The 24,172-nt window shown below is 40.6% G+C and overlaps 1 protein-coding gene across 3 annotated transcripts; it reads left to right on the forward strand.

Moving 5' to 3' along the window:
• The first annotated feature begins 242 nt into the window (after positions 1-242).
• LOC136762839 (deoxycytidine kinase 2) lies at positions 243-14,179 on the forward strand. Of its 3 annotated transcripts, none has more exons than XM_066716399.1 (7): positions 243-477; positions 1,057-1,172; positions 3,664-3,857; positions 4,977-5,124; positions 5,688-5,803; positions 6,261-6,360; positions 10,316-14,179. In XM_066716399.1, the coding sequence occupies exons 1-7, from the start codon at positions 384-386 to the stop codon at positions 10,319-10,321; spliced, it is 774 nt and encodes a 257-aa protein (XP_066572496.1). In that variant the 5' UTR covers positions 243-383; the 3' UTR covers positions 10,322-14,179. The 3 variants fall into 3 exon arrangements, with proteins under 3 accessions (XP_066572496.1, XP_066572497.1, XP_066572495.1); XM_066716400.1 differs by having other exon boundaries at positions 10,319-14,179; XM_066716398.1 differs by lacking the exon at positions 10,316-14,179 and adding an exon at positions 6,869-9,101 and having other exon boundaries at positions 245-477.
• The last annotated feature ends 9,993 nt before the right edge of the window (positions 14,180-24,172 follow it).

Below are 24,172 nucleotides of genomic sequence, written 5' to 3' on the forward strand. Positions count from 1 at the left end.
GGTTGGATGACAAGGACAAAGTAACGCTTGTAATTATCTGGTACACGCAGAAATCTTTCATAGCTAACCAATCAGGTTATGAAAGTTTAATTTACTTGGCGGAAATTCTGAATCACTACTATCAACGTAATACCGTTAAAGGGAAAAGAACCAGTTTATGAAGCCAAACGTTGTTCCTCACCAAATGAATGTGTAGTAGTATCCCGTAGAACACGCCTACACCGGAAATCTTCAAGTAGATAATCGGCGCGTAGCTAAATCGCGCCAGAATTAAATTGTCTGTTGAGGCAGCACAGCAGAGAAACACCAACTAGGGGTGTCTGACATACCTACTGTATTTTTGTATTCCTGTTTTAAAAACCTGTTAGATATTGTACATCACCATGGCCACTCCACCAAAAAGAATGTGCATCAGCCCTACGTTTGACAACAGTTTTGATAAAAGAACGAAGAAAATTTCTATAGAGGGAAATATAGGTAAGTAAATGATATGACTTATGACATGTTTGCTGCGTCCAAGTTAATTTTGTGTGAAAAATAAAATAAAAATCTAAATAATAAATAAATAAATAATCTGTTTTAATACAAACACTGATAATCAATTATGGAAAGTAGTTGCATGTAGATGTGTCTGAGCTTGGCGCCAAATATTAGATGATCAGTTGCTGGAACCGCTCTTTTGAACTTGGATGATAATTTGACTTCGTCTGCTGTACTGTGTGCATTTAATAATTTATATTTTCCATTATATTTAATCATTAGTGCAATTGTGTGTAGAATGTAATATTTCGAGATGGGAATCACTAACTTAATCCTAAGGAAATGTAACACTTAACAATATGCCTAATCCATAAATGTTTTTGTTGTTTTAAGGGCCATATTGTCCTCCTTACTTCAGTTACGATTGTAATATATGATCATAATCGTTTTTTTCTTCTTCTGAAAGAGTCCTTCCCATAAAGGGGAGTTTAAAATCTTCGCAATGTAGCCATCTGTTCTCAAGTCATTTATCGCATAAGAGGGGAATAATAAACTATTTTAATTTTAATTTTGCAGCTGCTGGAAAGTCCACGTTTGTCCGCATGCTGGAGAAGGCGTCTGAAGAATGGGAGGTGATTCCAGAACCAATAGCGAAATGGTGCAACGTTCAAACCAATGAAGATCACTTTGAGGCAAGTGTAAATACATATACAGTATATAATATGTATGGAATAATTGAAAGGGGTGAGCTTATCTAGTCATTCGTTGTCTCTAAATGAATGAAAGAAACAACAAAACCTGTCCTGTACATAGATAAATAAGTATTTAGTAAATTTTACTGTGTAGCCTACATTTAATACATTAGGTTTTTTAATATAACTTATAAGGGTAACACTTTACAATAAGGTACCGGTATTCCTCATGAATTAATATATGAATACTATAAGATTTAAACAAAAATGCATCATGAACATCATCTGAGTTATGATGTTGAGCACTTGAACCCGCACTTACCCTAACCCTGTTATACATGTGATTAAGATCTCATATTTATGTGTTTATCCTGTGGTATTCATATATTAATTCATGAGTTATAGCAGTATCTTATTGTAAAGTGTGACCATTATATGTCTTACATTTACTTACTTATCCTCTTCACTCCAAGAGGAACATAAAGTTTAAACAATACATTTCCATGCTTTTCTGTCTTTTCCCTTTGCTTTGGCTTCACCCCAGGTCAAATCCATCTGCTTCAGCTCCTTTTCAACTGTTCAGTGCCAGGTGTTACATGGGCAGCCTCTAGGTTTTTTGCCTTGTGGTGTCCAGGGAAGTGCTGGACAAGTCTTCCATTTAGATCTATTTTAAACTTTGTATAAATTATCTAATTGAAACACTATGATTTCTAACAGTTAAGACACCATAATATGGTGAGCAGGTAATGGGATTAAAGTACAGGTAGAGTGTTAAGTGAAGAAGATTTCCTTTAGAAGACATAAGAACAGTTTAGTAGACATAAGAAAGATTACAAATGAGATGAGGTCATTCGACCCATCGTGTTTGGTGTCCATTAATATCTAAGTGATCCATTTTGAATGTTCCCAAATTGTTGGCCTCAACCACATTGCTGGGGAGTTTGTTCCAGATTGTGTTGACTCTTTGTGTGAAGAAATGTCTCCTGTTTTCTGTCTTGAATGCCTTGAAGCCCAATTTCCATTTGTGTCCCCGGGTGCGTGTGTCCCTGCTGATTTGGAAAAGCTCTTCTGGTCTGATGTGGTCAATGCCTTTCATGATTTTGAAGACTTGAATCAAGTCCCCACGTAGTCTTCTCTCTTCCGGGGTGAAAAGGTTCAGTTCCCTCAGTTTCTCCGAGTAGGACAATCCCTTCAAACTTCCAAAGTCTGGTTGCTCGCCTCTGAACTAGAGCAGCCATATCCTTCTTGAAGTGTGGTGCCCAGAACTTTACACAGTATTCCACATTAGGTCTAACTAGTGCATTTTAGTCTTAACATTACTTCCCTTGTTTTAAATTCTACACTTTTGACAATATACCCTAGCATTTTGTTTGCATTTTTTTTTGCTTCCCTACATTGTTTGGAGTCCACATAAATGCCTATCATATGCTTTCACATGATCTACAGCTGCAGTTGGATGTTCAAAGAACTCTAATAGATTAGTAAATTAAAAGACATGATCTGCCTCGCCTAAACCCATGTTGATTAGAAAGTGCCTTGTGTTCTGACTACCTGCGTTTGTTGCTTCTGAATTCTGCCAGCCTGCTACAGACCTGGTGTTTGGCACTGCTAAATCAGAAACATTGGCAGCAATGATTTTCAATAAATATTGATCATTGCTTAACTGCAGTAGCTTAGAGCAAGTCATATTCATTCAAATATTGTGATTAAATTTTCCACCTTTAATGCAATTGTAGAATGAATTATCTGCTGTTAACTCTATATATGTATTACTTAAGAGTGTATGTTTTTAATGTGGCTTATTGCATCTTTTAGCATAATGGATATATCTTCTATTAGAGTTGTGAGTAGAACTGTGTGGTACAGATTGCTTCCCGAGCAGGGGTCTCTAACCTGCAAATGCTAAAAGTGTCTAGCAAATACCTAAAGAATCGATGTATTTTCACCAAAACTGACTTTTTTTAATGGTATGTGTTCTATAGTTCTTGTTGCCTTTGTCAATTGCATAATGAGATTCTTTGCTCTCTTATCTTTTATTAATCAGTTACTGATTTTGGGGTGACGTCAATCACCAAGGCTCTCATTTATCAAGGGTGCGGTATGCAGAAATCTGCGTAAAGCATGCGTACAATTATTGAGTAGCACATTTGCACTTGGCCTATTAAGGGATATTATTTTACCATAAATGGTTAATAGAGTGTGGTTCTGTATGCAAATGATCACAAGCATGCACACGCAAGGAGATTATGAACAATCTATTTATCAATGTTGATTACTTACTAGTGTACGTACAAGTTGTAAACACATGCTTGATGAATCCCAATTTTCTTGTGGTTAAGAACATTCTAAAATTCAGTTGTACGACAGAATTTTGAACTTTTTCTACACAATGTTGATAAAAGAGGGCCCAGGTCTGTTCCAGGCGGCAAAGGAACCTGCAGAATTTCAGCCTGTGTAACATAATGTGTGGCTTTTTCCCTTTGCTGTGTAGGAACTGAGCACCTCTCAGAAGAGTGGGGGAAACTTGCTCCAGATGCTGTATGACAAGCCCAGCCGTTGGGCCTACACCTTCCAGACCTATGCCTGCCTGAGCCGGGTTCGCTCCCAACTGCAGCCCCCCTCCGCCAAGCTGCGTGAGGCCGAGCACCCAGTGCAGTTCTTCGAGAGGTCCGTCTACAGTGACAGGTGAGTCCAAGACCGTAATCTGCTTGTCGTGTTTCAGTAATTTGCATCCTGGATGTGTTTCATACATTCATTCAAGACGTTTTCTGCCAAAACAGTGCTTCACTAGCTTTGCTCCTCCAGTTGCAGAACCCCAGAATTTACCTGGCATGGAATTTTACATTAATCAAATGATGTGGAGCAGTCTTTGAGCCATTCAGGGTATTACAAGCTGCAGGCTCTTGAACACACAGCACTGTGGGGCTGCTCCATATCTTATGCTTTTTAGCTTAGGTGTAAATTGTGGTCAGCAAAACCGGCTGCATGTGTCCCTGCAGAAAAGCTCCTCTGGTTTGATGTGGTCGATTTTGAAGACTTAAATCAAGTAGGACATTCCCGTCAAACCTGGAATAAGTCTGGTTGCTCTCTTCTGAACTGCCTCTAGAGCAGTGATTACTTTCTTGAAGTGTGGAGCCCAGAACTGTACACAATATTCCAGATGAGGTCTAACTATTGCATTGTACAGTCTTAACATTACTTCCATTGTTCTAAATTCTACACTTTTGACAATATACCCTAACATTTTGTTTGCCTTTTTGATTGCTTCCCCACATTGTTTGGATGGAGAAAGTGAGGAGTCTACATGAACTCCTAGGTCTTTCTTATGCTTTACTTCTTCTAGTGCTATTCCTCCCATAGTGTAATTATAGTGGACATTTTTGTTACCTGCATGTATTACCTTGCACTTGTCCACATTGAATTTAATCTTCCAGGTGTCAGCCAACAATAACTTTTTTTGTTTTTTGTGTTCCCAATTCAATAGCATACCATTTCCACTCCCAGAGCTTCAAATTAATTTATAAGTCTACAAATGAATCAGTCTGAAATAGTGCTACTATTGAGCTCCTGAGAAATGCCAGACTGAGTCTGAAGCACCACTCCTGATCTGGCCTGCCTCATCCCCTCTCCATGCCAGAGCTAAAAATGGTCTTCGGAAGCCTACAATTAGATCACAAAGTCTGACACATAATAATGTTCACTGTGCGTATGGGTAATCTTTTAGTCTGGTGATTGTGTAATCCAGTGCTGGGAAATGTGTGGGGTTGACCCCGTGTGTTTTGTTTTGTGGGTGTTTCTGTCCAGGTACATTTTTGCATCCAATCTATTTGAAATGGGAGATTTGAATGAGACGGAGTGGGCTATCTACCAGGACTGGCACGGCTGGCTGCTCAGCCAGTATGAGTCAAAGCTTGAGCTGGACGGCATGATATACCTGCGAGCCGAACCCATGGTGAGGATGTGTGTGTAATAAATCAACAGCACAAATCATAAACTTTTCTATACAGCTACACTGGTATGTGCTTTGTGTTGGTGGTACAACATATAGACACAAGTGTTAAGGTACAAATAACTGGGGGAAATTATTTTATTGTTTTTTAGTTTTTTCTGTAATCCCTCTGAAATCAGACCCACCACTCCTGTGCTTAAAACAGTTATCAGTTTTGTAATGTTTGCTGCTGAGACCCCTGCTTCCATTTGCACCACCCACTGATAAAACTGCAGAGCTCTCGGGCTCCATGTAAACTACAAGGAAAGCTCTGGCCAACATGAGCCCCCCCCAGCCCTGTCAGTACTCTACCCCATGGGAGAATCTTGGTCAATGTCAGCTATGACACTGTCCAGAGTGGAACCAGCACAGTTTGGATTATAAGGCTCTGCCTGTAAGAGTGAGGGATTTTACTGCCTGAGCCACACATTTTAATAGACCATTCCCACCCATGTATTATTATTATTTTTTTTTTCTATCCCTGTGATCTCAGTGATGTTGATGTAACTTCGACCCCTTCCTTACAGAAATGCATGCAGAGGCTTCACCTACGAGGGCGAGAGGAGGAGCAGGGCATCGAGCAGGACTACCTGGAGAAGCTGCACTACAAACATGAGTGCTGGCTCTACCACAGAACCACACAGTGAGTATACAGCCTCCCAGCTCCAGCTGCACCCTCATTGCACACCTACCTCCTTGCATGATTAATCCAATAGGCATCCAGCACTTTTGATCTTTCATGTACTTGTCTTTTTCTTTTTTCAGGTATATAACTCGCTGAGCCTAACAATCTGGAAAAGTGCAGTTTAGTCTAGGCTAAGACATTAAAATACACTATACCAATACACAACCACTTACACAAATAAGCTAATTACTATTACTATCCCCTTGTAGGTTACGATCAGTTTCTGCACATTAAAAAAAGTTGGAAGATAAATGTCCAAATGCTAATGAGCAATTAAGTTGTTTTGCATTTCATCTTGCAGTCTGTAAGGCAGTAGAAATGTTTGCTTGGTTTTCTGTAGAAACCTGAAACTACTGCATGTGTTTTGTTGGTGATGAAACATCGTGGTTTATTTAATTGGATATTTTTTTTGTAGAGTCGACTTTGAATACTTAAAAGACCTCCCGATTCTGCTACTAGATGTAAATGACGACTTTAAGAATGACAAGATCAAGCAGGAAGCAATTCTTGACAAGGTAGGTTTTGAGATGTTAAAGGATGGGGTAAAATAGGGTTCACTCATATAATTCTGACTTTCAATGAGTTCTGAGCTGCTAGAACATTTTTTTTTAATTCACTAAAAAGCACTAAAAAGATTGAAAAAATGAAATCCCCCTTGAGCAGTGTAAATGTATTTATTTGTTTGTTTGATTGATTGTTCTTTCTTCCCTAAAACAAACTATGAATGTTAACACTGAATGGGCCTTGAAATTTTCGTAGCATAAAAAGTAATGAGTGAGTTTAAGAGAACCTGGTAGATTACTGCTATTGACTCTTGCTGTGGTTCCTTTGGATCCAAAAGTGCAGTTCTTAAGTAATTTGTTTATTCGTGTGCATTTAGTGCTGTGAGTATGATACAAGAGAATTTAGTGCAACCCTTGAAACTGGGGTGGAGTGAACTATATTTCCATATGGCAATTATTAGTTGGCATTTTTGTTCTCAGTAGTAATATCTTTATCACCCCCCCTTCTCTCTCTCTACAGGTTAAAGAGTTCATGAGTACTTTGTAAGACTTGAATGACAAGAGCTGGAAGACCTCTCACTTAGACCATTGTGTGATTGTGAGGCTTTTATTGAATGCAAACCTGGTTTAAATTAGCTGTATCTGTTTGGAGAAGGGTGGTAGTGTCAGTTAAAATACATGCTGGAGATATTCACAACTGTATCTGCAAAGAGGTCAGATGTTAAAGGGAGGAATAGTCATTGCTGCTTAACAGGAGAAATCTTCAATTCAGTTGTTTCAAATATTTTAAAGCTTGAATAATGCAAATGATTCTTTCTGTAGGTCAGACTTTTAGAGAGAATGCATACACCTGCTACCCTAACCACACCTGCAAACCATTTCAAAATCTGAAATACTCCCATTTCCACTTTATTTGAACTGTGGTTCTCTTAAGGAAAAAAGTAGCTAATTGAACTAATTCCATTATCTTGGAAATTATACCACCTTTTTCACTATTGTGTGACTGTTGTTTGATTGTGTAAGATGGCATTTTGAACACAAGTACTACAAAGTGGTGTTGGCTGTGCAAAATTGCATCTCTTACACATGCTTCATATGATATTAACTTCTTCAATTGCAGTTTCTACACACAAGCAGCTTACATAAATATTTATTATACAAGGATAATATTTTCCTCTCATGGGTTGGTTACAGAGCTACCATATTAATTTCACCGGTCTATAGATGCTGTGATTTATTTCTCAGATTTTCCTCTGAGAATGGTGTCTTTCTGGTATGCAATATATAATTTGCAAACTAATGCAGAGCTTACACCTTCAAACATGTACTTTTATATATAGCAGGCATATTTATTGTGGACACTTACCCATTTCCTTTTTGTAGTTAACAAAATGCCTTACAGGTATCCCACTGAATGTCTACTTTGTATATATATATATTTTAGAGTGAGTGTGTGCGAGTATATACACCGATCAGCCATAACATTATGACCACCTGCCTAATATTGTGTAGGTCTCCTGCTTGCCGCCAAAACAGCCCTGACCCATCGATGCATGGACTCCACTAGACCTCTGAAGGTGTGCTGTGGTATCTGGCACCAAAACGTTAGCAGCAGATCCTTTAAGTCCTGTAAGTTGCGAGGGGGGCCTCCATGGATCAGACTTGTTTGGCCAAGTTGTTTGGAGGCCAAGTCAGCACCTTGAACTCGTGATTAATCAGACCAGGCCACCTTCTTCCATTGCTCCGTGGTCCAGTTCTTCTTCTCACGTGCCCATTGTTGGTGCTTTCGGCATGTGGACAGGGGACAGCATGGGCACCCTGACTGGTCTGCGGCTACGCAGCCCCATATGCAACAAACTGCGATGCACTGTGTTTTCTGACACCTTTCTATCAGAACCAGCAAGAACTTTTTCAGCAATTTGAGCTACAGTCGGTCGTCTGTTGCATCGGACCACACGGGCCAGCCTTCGCTCCCCACGTGCATCAATGAGCCTTGGCCGCCCATGACCCTGTCGCCGGTTCACTGCTTTTCGTTCCTTGGACCACTTTTGATAGGTACTGACCACTGCAGACCGGGAACACCCCACAAGAGCTGCAGTTTTGGAGATGCTCTGACCCAGTCGTCTAGCCATCACAATTTGGCCCTTGTCAAAGTCACTCAGATCCTTATGCTTGCCCAGTTTTTCATCTTCTAACACATCAACTTTGAGGACAAAATGTTGCTGCCTAATATATCCTACCCACTGACAGGTGCCATGATAACGAGATTATCAGTGTTATTCACTTCACTTGTCAGTGGTCATAATGTTATGGCTGACAATTGATAATCAATTGATGTGTGTGTGTGTGTGTATGTATATATATATATATATATATATATATATACGTATAGTGTATATATAGATATAGATATATATAGTGGGAATTATTAATCCACTCAATTTCAATTTCAAGGCAGCACTATGGAGTAGTGGTTAGGGCTCTGGACTGTGGAGTAGTGGTTAGGGCTCTGGACTCAACAGCAATGTCCCTGGGTGGGGCATTGCTGTTGTACCCTTGAGCAAGGTACTTCACTTAGATTGGTCCAGTAAAATGCCCAGCTGTATAAATGGGTACAAATGTAAGTTGCCCTGGATAAGAGTGTCTGCTAAATGACAAATAATGTAATGTAATGTACTATATAATCAGTATGCAATTGTACAATTGTGAATTTAAATCTTATGAAATTGCTACATTAAAGCATTGTCTCATTATTTTGTCTATTTTGTTTTTATTTCCTGTGTCTACAAAATAATGTGAAAGACTTTAATTGGATTTTCTAAATAAGCAGAGAATCTTGTAGAGGTTTAGAATTGATGTTCAAGTCAAGACTTCTAAGAGAATGTTGAATATTAAACAAGAGTAATGGCTATTTAAGTTAGACAGATTAAATCAAAGTTTTGACCCACCCGCTATTAGAAAACTATAGAACTGTGCTGAATTGCGGCTTCATTTTTAGTGAGATGATACTTTCTTCTAATCATAAATGTAACCGCTATGATGTACAGGTTTGTAGTTTGCTGTACAAAGGGCACTTTAACTAACCAACCAGTCTTTTGTATTTTCAATCTCTTGGAGACTTAATCAACGACTATTATTATGCATGTGGCAAACTGAAAACCTGCACAACTGGATCTTAATGAGGCCACTTCCAACAGAAACAACTGTAACCTATTGTACATCACAAGATACAAAAAGGCTTCTTCCAACTCTCATCGCTAGTTCTTTTCTTCACTTCATGAGAGAGGAGAGCTTCAGGTTAACCTGTATTTATGTTTTGTATAATAGACTTGTTACTTCATCGTTGCATCCTGAGATTTACTGAAACCACTACATTCAGAATGTGTCGTTCTTCCTTCCTCCAGCTTGGAAACACTGCTAAACTCAAACAATTCCTCTCATTACATGACACTGAGAAATTTATACACACATTTGTTACATCTAGATTGGATTACTGTAATGCCATTCTGTCAGGCAGCACAAACAGCTATTTCTGCACTTCAGTTAGTCCAAAATGCTGCTGCAAGAATGCTAACTAAAACAAAAAAACATGAATACATCATTCCAGTATTAGATTCTCTTCACTGGCTCCCCATTTGCTATAGGATAGATTTCAAAGTTCTCTTCTTAGCATTTAAAGCACTAAAGGGACTTGCACCTCCCTACTGTCATTGTCATTGAGATCAGCCGGTTACTTACTGGTTCCTAAAATACAGAAAACTAAGGGTGGTAGAGCATTTAGTTATAGGGTCCTGAAACTTGAACAATCTTTCAGCTTATGTAAGAGACTGAAGACTTATCCCTTTAGTCTTTGTTTTTCTAGCCAATAGTGCTGCCGGTAGATATGCAATGCACAATTGTATTGTATTTAGGGATGTCCTGCATTGCATAACTAGTACCTGAGCACAATTTTCTTTTCGTCTTCCAGCAGTAGCCTCCTCTGAGGGGCCGACGAGGCACCTCATCCCCCACCATGGAAACCTGATGAGGGACAACCCACCCAAGAGGCACCCCACCATGGAGGGCTAATGGCACACCCACACCCCAAGGTCTGCTAAGCCATCACCACCCAAGGGCTGTTGAGGTTCCAACCCCCCCATCCCCGAGGGCCAGCGAGAATCCCCACCAGAGGGAACACCACAGCCAGAAGCACCATTTAAGAACTTTCTGATCTCCTTGCTGCTGTAACTACTATATTGTATACATTTCCCACCTAGTCGGTGAATGTATAAATGTACCGTTTTCACACATTTACTATAACATATGTATCAAATTGGGGTTCAATAATGCTGTGATCACATGCAAGTCTAATAATGGACTGGGCTGCTCAGTTCCTACAGCAGAGGGCAGCACAGGCCACAGAAAAATTGAAGTTCAGCGCTGCCAAAGAATGAAATATGGTTAACTCTTAAAGATGACTGGAAAATTGCAAATGTCATACCAATCCACAAGAAAGGGGATAAAACTGAGCCAGGAAATTACAGACCAATCAGTATCATCTGCATTACTTGTAAAATGTTGGAAAAAATGATTAGACAGAAAATAGAGGAGCATCTTAATGAAAACCATATTCTTGGAGTAGGTCAACATGGGTTTAGACGAGGCAGATCATGTTTTACTAATCTATTAGAGTTCTTTGGACATGCAACTGCAGCTGTAGATCACGTGAAAGCATATAATATGATATACTTAGATATTCAGAAAGCTTTTGATAAGGTTCCACACCAAAGACTGATCCTCAAATTGGAAACTGTAGGCATTCAGGGTAATGTAAGTAGATGGATTATGAACTGGTTGATGCTTTTCACGCTGGAACAGGAGATTACGTGGGGACTTGATTCAAGTCTTCAAAATCATGAAAGGCATTGACCACATCAAACCAGAGGAGCTTTTCCAGATCAGCAGGGACACATGGACCCGGGAACACAGATGGAAAACAGGAGACACTTCTTTACACAGAGAGTAGTCACAATCTCAAACAAACTCCCCAGCGATGTGGTTGAAACTGAAAATTTGGGAACATTTGAAAATAGACTGGATTGTATCCTTGGATCACTTAGTTATTAAAGGACACCAAACGAGCACAATGGGTCGAATGGCCTCCTCTCGTTTGTAAACTTTCTTAGGGAAGCAAGAAACCAAGTTGTGAGGTGCAGGGCAAATGGAAGCAGAGGGTGATTGAACAAGTGAACATGGTGTTCAGCAATGTTGATTGATTGAAAGGAGCAGGGAGAAGTGACCGGTAAGGAAGGGTGATGGCGACATCTAGTGGGGATATGTGTAGGTGCATTTAGACAGGGATTGTGGAATTATCCCCCTCTCAACGATCGTCCACAACCACACCAGACTGGACACGGCAGGAACGGCCATTGGGCTGAGGAGCAGGTGCAGTGAGATGGGCAGGATGAAAGTCAGAAATGAGGGAAGGATCAAGGTCATCAGAGGCAGGAACCCAGGAGCGATCCTCTGGACCATAACCCTCCCAGTCCACCAGGTATTCCTTCACAGTGTTGGGCTGAGGCCAGTCGGTGACCGCTCTCAACTTCTCCATGTCCATGTACACACCGCTGGCATCGATGACGTAACCCAGGAAACCCACATACTGGAGGTGGAACTCGCACTTCTCCGCCTTCTGTCGCACCTGGGAAACATGTTCAGAGAGGTAGGGAGAGTAAATCAGGATGTCATCAATGTAGACGAAGATGAAGCAATGCAGGAAGGAACTTGGTGCCTTGTTCATGGAAGCCTGTAACACAGAAGGGGCATTGGCGAGACCAAACGGCATGACTAGGTATTCATAATGGCCTTCATCCCCCTGTTGAATCTAGATGAGGTTGTAGGCGCTGCGTAGGTCCAATTTTTTAAAGGAATGGACTTCTCGAATCTGCTCCAGGGCAGCTGGCACTAAGGGCGGATGGCAGCGAGTACCGATACTTTATTCACTGCGTTAAGGCCACTGTAGTCGATGCAGGGCCGAACACCACTGTCCTTAGAAATGAAAAAGAAGCTGGCAGCAGCAAGTGACATGGAAGGACGGATGGTTACCAGGTCCAGAGCCTCCCTGATGTACTCCTCCATGGCCTGTGACTCTGGGAGAGAGAGGGTAAATGTGACCCCTGGGAGGAGAGGTGACCAAAAGGACATCACTGGCACATTCCCCAGATCGGTGCAGTGGCAAACGGGAAGCCTGGGTCTTGCTGAAAGCCACCACCAGGTCTGTGTATTTCTGAGGAATTTGTGTTGGAGCAGAGAGAAGGGGACTCTATGTGTGTGCCCTACAGGGATGAGACAGGCATCTATTGACACAGTTCTGCCCCCTGGAGATAATGTCCAAAGAATACAAAGTGCAAGAATACAGTTAAGTACAAGGCATCAAACATTACAAATTCTAATTTACATTAAACGGAGCAATTCAAAATATAATACATTTTACAACTTCCAATGTACACAGGTAAGTACAGTAAGTGAGGTCATACATCCTGGAAAGTAAAAGCTAAGTGCTGTCAAGATGTAAGGTCACAGTCAAGGGCTACAGGAAAAGGAGCAAGTGGGAAATCAATCAATAATACAAATATTAGTAACGCAAGAAGCATGATAAAATGCTGTGAAGTGCTATCTAACGGGGATTAAAAGGACTAATATTACAAGTACTGTCTGAAAAGATGTGTCTTGAGTAAGCGCCGGAAGGAGATCAAGGACTCTGCTGTTTTGACTTCAGTGGGAAGGTCGTTCCACCATTTAGGGGTTTGCGTATTGGCGTGGGGGCCTGTCTGTGTGGCGTTTGCATGTTCTCCCTGTGTCTGTGTGGGTTTTCTCTGGGCACTCTGGTTTCCTCCCACCATCTAAAGACATGCAAGTTAGGTTAATTGGCCTTGCTGTGTGTGTGTGTGTGTCCCAGCGATGGAGTGGTGTCACATCCTGGGTGTATTCCTGCCTTGTGCCCTATGCCTGCCGGGATCGGCTCTGTCTTCCCTGTGACCCTCACCAGGATAAGTGTTTTTGAAAATGGATGGATGGATCCAATAGATTAGATCTTAGATCTTAGATCTTCCAAAAATACTGGACAGAGGGTATGCCATATACTTGCTTGTTGAACATCTCATTCCAAAATCATGGACATTACAATGGAGTTGGTCCCCCTTTAATGCAATAACAGACTCCATTCTTTCCACTAGATATTGGAACATTGCTGTGGGGATTTGCTTCCCTTCAGCCGCAAGAGCATTATTGAGGTCGGGCACTGATGTTGGGTGATCAGGCCTGGCTCACAGTCGGTGTTCACAATTCATCTAGTAGATTGTGAAGCATGATTCATCACTGCAGATAATGTGTTTCCACTACTCCAGAGTCCAATGGCAGTGAGCTTTACTCCACTCTAGCCAACGCTTGGCATTGCACATGGTGATCTTAGGTTTGTGTGGCTGCTCGGCCATGGATACCCATTGCATGACGCTGCTTCCAGAGGCAGTTTGGCCAAATATTGACTCAAGAAGGTGATGACGTTTGCATTCAGTTATTTTCTGTTTTGTATTTGTAATTAATTTAGACAATTTGCAGATTATATTTTTCCAATAATTAGAAGGGGTGTCCACATACTGTTGGCCTTGTAGTGTAAAAATACCAGACAGTCCAGTAAAATACTGGCCAGCTGGCAACCCTTACTGCCACAGACATCTTTACATTTTCTACTTTTTCATGTTTGAATGGTTAAACAGATGTTTGTAATTAATATTGTGGTTTTGTTAAACAGTTATTTGCATAAAAGAAGTAAAAAAGGAAACATCATCAATAATGATCGCATCCTAGTTTTTTGTGGCCCCGGAGCTGTAGCTGGTTAAAAGCTGGAGCTGGGGCTGCTGGAGCCGGCCTGGAGCTGGAGCACTGGGTCTCCATCAGTTTCAGACCCAACCTGGAGCTGGAGCTGAACCTCTGGAGCCACTCTGGTGCTGGAACCAGCAAACCCTACTGCTGTTGTACCCTTGAGCAAGGTACTTTACCTAGATTGCTCCAGTAAATGCCCAGCTGTATAAATAGCTACAAATATAAAACATAATGTGATATGTTGTAACAATTGTAAGTCACCCTGGATAATGGTGTCTTCTAAGAAATCATGTAGTAATATCATAGATCTAGAAAGATTCTGTATGGAGGAATGGTCTAACATTCCTTCCTACATGTTGTCCAATCTGATTAAATAATATGTAGAAAAAGGCTCAGTGCAGTTATCCTTGCAAGGGGTGGTATGCACAAAGTACTGAAAACAAGGTTTCCAATAATTGTGACATGAATTTATAGATTGATATTTTGGTTGATTCAACATGTTGGAAAATTGCAAATTGCAATTGCAATATAGCTCATTACACATGTTGTTTATTTTATGCAGCCGTTCTTACTCATCTTTATTGGAGGTGACGATTATTGGTCAATATACTAATCAAAAAATTTTCCCAAAGCTTCAAATTAGTTTATAGACAGTGCATCTTGAACCCGAACAATCTTTTAAATCATCAACTGCAAAAGACCTTGAAAACAATGTTCAGTATGTGCATGAAAGTTGGCTGCACATGAAATTGTGTTTGGTTAACCATTCAAGGGATGTGTTTCCTTAATGCAGTGAAAGATATGAAATATCAACACATCTATTTGGATTTCAAATTCCAGACCAGTTGGATCACTGACAGATTGAAAAAGTCAGGAACCATTTTAGACAGCACATGTCTATGCTTCCAATATAGTTGGATCAATGAGAGTAAAAACTGGGTTCTATACATTTTTAACAATTGTGGTGTAGTGCTAGGAAGGGGGTAAAATGATTGACCTGGCCCACACTATGTCTCCCAGAAGCCCTGTGAGAGGCACCATTGGATGGGATTACCTGACCAAAGCGACTCTTCTGATTGTCTCAGGTAACAGTTTAAAAGATGGAAGCAAAGCACTTGCTTGCTGAAGTAAAGTAGGTGCTGGAGGAGTTGTAGTGAACCATTGAGCCAAAACAAATGTCTGCTGCCTACATTGGGGAACAACCCCTTCAGAGTTCACTGCACCAAGGTAAAGACTTCAAGCTACTCAACGTATGGGTATTGAACTTGGCTATGTATGTACAGTGGGGGGGAAAAGTATTTGATCCCCTGCTGATTTTGTACGTTTGCCCACTGACAAAGAAATGATCAGTCTATAATTTTAATGGTAGGTGTATTTTAACAGTGACAGACAGAATAACACCAAAAAAATCCAGAAAAATGCATTTCAAAAAAGTTATAAATTGATTTGCATGTTAATGAGGGAAATAAGTATTTGACCCCTTCGACTTAGTACTTGGTGGCAAAACCCTTGTTGGCAATCACAGAGGTCAGACGTTTCTTGTAGTTGGCCACCAGGTTTGCACACATCTCAGGAGGGATTTTGTCCCACTCCTCTTTGCAGATCTTCTCCAAGTCATTAAGGTTTCGAGGCTGACGTTTGGCAACTCAAACCTTCAGCTCCCTCCACAGATTTTCTATGGGATTAAGGTCTGGAGACTGGCTAGGCCACTCTAGGACCTTAATGTGCTTCTTCTTGAGCCACTCCTTTGTTGCCTTGGCTGTGTGTTTTGGGTCATTGTCATGCTGGAATACCCATCCACGACCCATTTTCAATGCCCTGGCTGAGGGAAGGAGGTTCTCACCCAAGATTTGATGGTACATGGCCCCATCCATCGTCCCTTTGATGTGGTGCAGTTGTCCTGTCCCCATAGCAGATAAACACTCCCAAAGCATAATGTTTCCACCTCCATGTTTGACGGTGGGGATGGTGTTCTTGGGGTCATTCCTCCTCCTCCAAACACGGCGAGTTGAGTTGATGCCAAAGAGCTCGATTTTGGTCTCATCTGACCACAACACTTTCACCCAGTTCTCCTCTGAATCATTCAGATGTTCATTGGCAAACTTCAGACGGGCCTGTATATGTGCATTCTTGAGCAGGGGGACCTTACGGGCGCTGCAGGATTTCAGTCCTTCACGGCATAGTGTGTTACCAATTGTTTTCTTGGTGACTATGGTCCTAGCTGCCTTGAGATCATTAACAAGATCCTCCCGTGTAGTTCTGGGCTGATTCCTCACCGTTCTCATGATCATTGAAAGTCCATGAGGTGAGATCTTGCATGGAGCCCCAGACCGAGGGAGACTGACAGTTATTTTGTGTTTCTTCCATTTGCGAATAATCGCACCACCTTCTCACCAAGCTGCTTGGCGATGGTCTTGTAGCCCATTCCAGCCTTGTGTAGGTCTACAATCTTGTCCCTGACATCCTTGGACAGCTCTTTGGTCTTGGCCATGGTGGAGAGTTTGGAATCTGATTGATTGATTGCTTCTGTGGACAGGTGTCTTTTATACAGGTAACGAGCTGAGATTAGGAGCACTCCCTTTAAGAGAGTGCTCCTAATCTCAGCTCGTTACCTGTATAAAAGACACCTGGGAGCCAGAAATCTTGCTGATTGATAGGGGATCAAATACTTATTTCCCTCATTAACATGCAAATCAATTTATAACTTTTTTGAAATGCGTTTTTCTGGATTTTTTTGTTGTTATTCTGTCTCTCACTGTTAAAATACACCTACCATTAAAATTATAGACTGATCATTTCTTTGTCAGTGGGCAAACGTACAAAATCAGCAGGGGATCAAATACTTTTTTCCCTCACTGTATATAATAAGAATTTTGTTCAAATTCTGCCCATGTGCATGTGTTTAGTGCTGCTTTGTTTTACATGTGTTGTTTTTACCTGGCTTTATAATTACCTTTTAGTCACACCACTTGAACTGTGTTCTAAGAGCAACCCGCATGGCAACGGCAGAGCTTGAACAGGAAGTAGTTTCAAATGGTTCAAATTCTCCACAGAAGTAATTAAAGTAGATTTTAACAGCCACTTTTGCTTGTCAGAATGACGGGTCACTGAATCAAGAAGTTTCTAATATATATCTCCTCCTGATCAAATGGATTTTACCTAGTCAAATGAAATAACATATGCTGAATCTCTAAAATAAAGTAGTTCTAGTACTTGTGGATGTCCCAGGCCATATAGATCACTGGCGGATTCAAGGGGTGGCAAGGAGTGGCAGCTGCTACCCCACCAAAAAAGACTTGCCACCCCAATCTCCCCATGCTAAAATATATATATTTTTTAAATTTTAATAAATTTAATTCAATAATATTAATATTATTATTATTGGCCTTATTTAAACTACAATGTTATAATAATTTATGGTTGACATCGGGTCACACCGTCCCTAGCGCTTTTCCACCGACATGGTGCCCGTGCTGGTTCGGAGCTGGTGCCTAATCTGGAACCGTTCCGCGGTTTTCCACCGCAAAAACCAAGGAACCCGTGACGTAAGATGCCGGGGGGCGGGGTTAAGACGTCTCCACAAAAATTTCCTGGAGTTCAACTGCCATGTTTTAAATGCCAGGAGAGACGCGAGTAGTGAGCACTGTTGATTGAAAATGAGCGAAATCAGCAGCAAACAGCGGCCTGTCAGAAAGAGACACTTCAATAAGAATATGGTCTCTCCAGGTCAATATCTAGCAGTTGGCAAATGGCAGCAATGAAAGACGACAGAGCCTTCCGTGAAAGGAAAGGCGTGTTACAGCGATATTATTATGGGAGAGTTAATGCGACTATATAGATTGGACAGAAATTGTAATTGAACTGGTCATTAACTGGTCCTTAACTGGCAGTTTCTTCCGCCACTGGCAGAAATGAGGTGTTACGCCGAATTCAGTGCCCCCTAGGAGTAATGTGTCCCTGGTTGGTTTGCGCATGATTCATACATTAATTTTCTTAGCACTGGGCGAATTACACAAAACATACATATTTTACAGTAAGAGAAGATCAAATACACAATAACTTCTGTGCTGATCATGAGTGCAACTTTAACTACGTATGTATATACAGATTGATTATCACACTGTACATGGAATACTTACGTCCTAAAAGTGTAACCAATTTAAACACATGAAGAAATGTACATTGTTGTTGTATTTCAACAATTGCACAAACACAATCACTGCCGTGCAGAAGCACTGAACTCGCTCTGTTTGCAGCAGCACTGTAGAGCAAGCGAGCAAGCTAGCGAACACACGCCAGCAGAGTGCTGACAATTTATTATTATTATTTATTTATTAGCAGACGCCATTATTCAGGGCTTTTTAGTGATGTGGTAAGATTGCTGCATTGTGGCGCAGGACAACGGGGTTCGAATCCCCGCCGCGGCCAGAACGCCCGAGTCGTTGCAATATTATATAGGCTGTATTTTATTACTGTGATTATGAATGTAAAATTAATCTAGCATTTGAATTCCATGTAGCATCTTAATGTCCTCGTAATGAAGGAATGAGGGGAAAACACATTATTTTGTATCAGCTTATAAACAAATAAAAGGCTGAGTTATCTTTGCATATTCGTATAGTTGTATTTTTGTTTCTGCTTGTCTACATGTGATCTCGCATTCTGCTCCATGCTTTGGAACCCCCACATCCAGTGACGTCAGCGTTCGATAAAAGTTTAGCTGGTTCCCATGCCGAGCACCAGCCCAGGCACCATGTCGGTGGAAAAGCTCCGATTTCGCATCGAACAACTCACTGACAAAGATAATCGCACCACCTTTGTAATGGAAGGTGCAATGTATTTTCTCGACCATGGTGTTTAAACAGCAAGCTCAGCAAGCTCTCAACATGACTTCGTCTATACGGGCTAGAACTGGTATTGGTTGGCACGCAAAGCGAGAGACTATGTGCGTTTTTTTTTTTTTCAGCCAATTGTCTAAACTGATTGGCCCTTTAGAAAACTTTAGTATATTTGGCAGTGACGGAACCGCCCCCAAGTAATTGAGCACCACTCACGTTACTATCTGAATATTCATGTTTTAGGTCTGGTGCTTGTGCACAGATTTTCACAGTTATGCGCAGAATTGCAGAATCCTCCGCTCCCATTGGTGGAGCTGCGCAGATCTGCGAAGAACTGCGGAAAGCTGCACTTCACGAACGAGATGTTAATGTTATTATGCCAGTTCATGCTGCGGTGCTGCACTCTGCGACCGGGAGGAAGATAACAAAAACTGTAAGTATGTCCTGTTGTGATTAATTGTGGTCAGCAATGCACGTATTTTGCATTTTGTTTACAGTTATCTCCTGTATCAAATGGAGAAATGACCACATTCAAATTTAACACTCCGACAATTTAAAAACTTCATAAAGTTGTAAAAAGAAAGCTGTACATTCTCAAAACATTTGTACATTTGTACACATTCATTCTCATGGTAGATTGATACCACTGCATTATTTTTGTCTTAAAACACAATGCCACAGTGCCACACAATATATATTAATCTACCAGTTTTAGTTATTTTACAAAATGTAAAAGCAGTAGATATTAAGTAAATATACACTGAAAGGTGCATTGCTATTGAGTTCAAGTGTAAACAAAACAAAACAATATGGAAGGGTTACTAATGCAGCCAAATGAACAAACTTCTACTTCTTATATGTAAGGGCAGGGCAATAGAGAATCTGTGGGACTTTGTTTTGGGGGTAGATTGTGATTTTAATGGGGTTTTTAAATGTACTTTAGCCTTATAATCCTCAAGCTTAATGCATGATGAAATGCGATTGATGCATTTTACTGCACTGTAGCAATACTGCAACATTTAAATGATGTATTCATTGTATGATGCACTTATTCTTTGTTCTTTAATTTTGTGACATGCTTTGACATGGTATTCCACTATATATAATTAAGATTGATTGATTGATTTAATTTGAATGAGGATTATAGATTCTCATTGTCCAGAATAAAAAGGGACATATTCCAAAAATGACCGAGCTAGTGAAGTGCTATTACTATTACTTTTTTATATTTGTAAATTTACAATAACCTGTGAGCAAAAATGGAACCTGCATCTTTATAATCTTTTTTGGGAAGAATATGTGCCTTGCTTCATTCAGCTTCTGCAGCAGACTCCCATTAGCAGACTGGAACTGCATTTGCTCTCCAGAATACAGAGGGATAAGGGGGTGGGTTCAAGGTGTGGGGAGGTTGGCAGTGGATGCAGGTGGCAGGTGGGCGGGATGGTTCCTCTGTCCATACTTTTTAGATTTTTCTGTATTGCGGTTTGTTTTGTTAGCATGTTTGCTTAATAACTTAATTTACAAAAACAACAACAACAACAAATATTGGTTGAAAAAATGCTGTTTAGCCCCTGTATAAACTTTTATATCCCTAATTTATCATTGGCACCCTTTGGCACTTAACAAAGTATACAAACCAGATTTTGGGCACTGTAGCCAAAAAAAATTTGCCATCCCTGATCTAGACTCTATGGTAAAAATCAGAGAGAAAATGGTCTAATATTTCTTTCTTGCTGCTGCATTTTTTGTTGATGATTGTATTTAAGGTGAGTAAATAAGTGTACCTTCAAAGCACACTTTGATATTGTAAAATCATCCTTAAGTGTACATTTTTGTTCTAATTGAGTTATTGTCGTTTGACTATATATTTATTAAGTGTCACAAGTGTGCACATTCCTGTTAGGCAAATGCTACTCGTATGCTAGTGCCAGTTAAGCGAACAGTACCGGCGCTCTTATTATACATCCATGGTAGAGACAAGCTGCGGTTCTTTTTCATTTTCTTAGTTGTAAATGGTAACTTGTTCAGTATTTTAAATTAATTACTAAATCCATTATTTTGACAATAACATTTTCTTTTGTAATTGTAATTTGTTTTTATTTCATACATTTTTCTATATTATTCATCAAGGAGTTTTCACACTGCTAGCTACATTTTTATTTTATGATTATTTCAGAATAAAGCACATATGCTGTAAACATGTATGACATAGATTAACCTAAATATATTATTTCTTGAATACTGTAGGGATACTGATCCAGTCCAACTATATCTGGCAAATCAATTTTCCAGTATGTATACTAATTTACATTTAGGCTGGCACCTGTTTTTGGTTAATCTTCCTTCAGAAGCCACCAAAGTAAATTTTATTTGGTTTGTGTGGGGTTTTTTCCACCCCTCCATGCCACCCTACAACTACTTCTTGCCACCCCAGGTGAAAATGTCTAGATCAGCCCCTGATATAGATAATACAGACAGGTGACAAATTAAAGTAAAAAAACAACATATAGTGTCTCAGTAAGGTTTTGGGCCACCACGAGCCACCAGAACAGCTTCACTGCGCCTTGGCATAGATTCTACGAGTCTCTGGAACTCTACTGGAAGGATGGAACATCATTCTTCCAAAAGATATTCCCTAATTTGGTGTTTTGATGATGGTGGTGGAGAGCGTTGTCTAACACGTCAGTCCAAAATCTCCCATAGGTGTTCAATTGGGTTGAGATCTGGTGACTGCAAAGGCCATAGCATGTGATTCACATAATTTTCATACTCATCAAACCATTCAGTGACCCCTCATGCGCTGTAGATGGGGGCATTGTCATCCTGGAAGAGACCACTCCCATTGGGATAGAAATGTTTCACCATAGGATAAAGGTGATCACCCAGAATAACTTTGTAATGATTTGCAGTGACCCTTCCCTCTAAGGGGAAAAGTGGACCCAAACCATGCCAGGAAAACACCTCCCACAGCATAACAGAGCCTCCCCTCAATGTAGGAGTCAAGCAGTCAGGCCTGTACTGTTCTCTTGGTGTATGCCACACATGCACTCGCCCACTTGTCGACAACACTAGCCAGTTGAGCAGTTTTTGTGACTGAAACTCCTGCCATTCATGCCCCAATAATGTCCCCTTTTTCAAAGTCGCTTAAATCCTTTCCTCTTGCCATTTTGATCCAAAATCCAGTTCAACTGGGCCTGCTCAGCATTTTTATACATACCACAGAGCATTATAGGATGTTAATTGCTTAATTGTATCATGCAATGCACCTCTTTGGAGGCATCTGCATTGGTTATTGGAGATGGTGCTCTTCACCACTCATTTATTCAGGTTTTTCCTTTAATTTGTCACCCATCTGTATTAAGTGGTTAACTACAATTATTTTTTTATTTTATTTGATTCTACTAGTTTGATTCAAACACAGACCACTTCTTATACAATACTAAATAAAGCATGTGGAAGTTTAATGGGTTAGGCCAGATGTATCTCAAGTGTTTACCTCGTCAAATTGCTAGCTACACTTCCTGTAGGTTGTTTTATGTCTGTCCCGTAGTTGTTTTTCTCTCGTGTTTATGTTGTAAAGAAGGCATTGTGTTTCCAACGTTACATGAATAGAATCAATGCTCCTTTTCCCCATTAGGAGATTGTATGGGTGCACTTAAGTCTGTTTAACAGTCATAGAGAGTCCAGAGCATTAGTTCCAATAAAAGTTTAAGCACAAATAATGCCACATAATTATTTAGGAAAGACATTTGCTTCTCTAAGTAGAATGAACTGAAGGATACTTAGAAATAAATAGTGGTATATAGTACAATGTTCTTAAACCCTGTTCCTGGAAAGCTATAGTTTTATGTTTTTCTTTCCAACCCAACTCTAAATTACACAGTTACACATAGCTTAATTCATGAAGATGATCATGAATATAGCCATTGATTAAAGTTGACTGCATTAGTGGCCACAAACCCAGCTTGGTCCTAGGACTTGCTCTTCTAAGTATCAGGATATGTACAAATTTTGTTTTGTGTTATGTGAGCTTGTGGATCAGTAGTGTATTGGGATTGAGAAATATGAAGTCAAAACAATGCTTTTGATTATTATTATAATTATTATTTATTTCTTAGCACACACCCTTGTCTAGAGCGACTAACAAAATATCAGAGCAATACAAAGTGCAATAATACAGTGCAATTCAAAGCATAATACATTTTACAAATTCCAATTTACACAAGTGTATACAAGATATACAGTAAACAATATATAAGGTCTTATAAGTGCTATCTTACTATATATAAATGACTAAAGTACAGTCTGAAAAGATGTGTCTTGAGTAAGGAGGTCAGAGACTCTGCTGTTTTGACTTCAGTGGGAAGGTCGTTCCACCATTTAGGGGCCAGGGATGAGAAGAAACAGTCTCTGTAGGAAGGAGAGTGCAGAGGAGGCAGAGTTAGTCTTTTGGCACCGGAAGACCGCAGTGGTCTGGAGGGGATGTATGGAGAGACAAGGTAACTCGGTGCAGTGTGGTCGAGACAGTGGTAGGTGAGGGTCAATGTCTTGAACTGGATGCATGCTGGTATTGGGAGCCAGTGGAGGGAGCGGAGCAGTGGAGTAGCGTGTGTGAATCGGGGCAGAGAGAATACCAGACGGGCTGCAGAGTTATGGATGAGCTGGAGCGGGTGGGTAGTAGTTGCAGGCAGGAAAGCCAGGAGGGAGTTGCAGTAGTGCAGGTGGTAGAGGACCAGGGACTGGATGAGCAGCTGAGTCGAGTAGTTGGTGAGGAAGGGTCGGATGCGGGGTATGTTGCTCAGGAAGAATCTGCAAGTGAGTGTCAGCATGGTGATGTGCTGAGTGTAGGAGAGCGCAGGATCAAGGGTGACTCCTAGGTTCTTAGCAGAAGAAGAAGGAGAGAGTGTCATAGATTCCAAGGGGATTGAGATGCAGGGATCAACAGAAGGTGAGGAGTGGGGGTGGGGAAGAGGAGATCCAATTTGGAGAGGTTGAGCTTGAGGTGATGCGAGTGCATCCAGGCAGAGATGCGAGAAGGGATGAGAGGGTCAGTGGAGGGAAAAGACAGGAAGATCTGGGCATCATTTGCATAGAAATGGTAAGAGAAACCATAGTATGTGATGAGG

Source organism: Amia ocellicauda, chromosome 11 (genome assembly GCF_036373705.1).
Source record: "Amia ocellicauda isolate fAmiCal2 chromosome 11, fAmiCal2.hap1, whole genome shotgun sequence".
In the NCBI taxonomy this organism is placed as follows: Eukaryota; Metazoa; Chordata; class Actinopteri; order Amiiformes; family Amiidae; genus Amia; species Amia ocellicauda.

Excerpts from the sequence above, each read along its gene's own strand:
- LOC136762839 (XM_066716398.1), top strand. The coding sequence starts at position 384 with ATGGCCACTCCACCAAAAAGAATGTGCATCAGCCCTACGTTTGACAAC. Across the intron at positions 3,858-4,976 it reads AGGTCCGTCTACAGTGACAG|GTACATTTTTGCATCCAATC; the intron begins GTGAGTCCAAGA and ends GTTTCTGTCCAG. Across the intron at positions 6,361-6,868 it reads AGGAAGCAATTCTTGACAAG|GTTAAAGAGTTCATGAGTAC; the intron begins GTAGGTTTTGAG and ends CTCTCTCTACAG.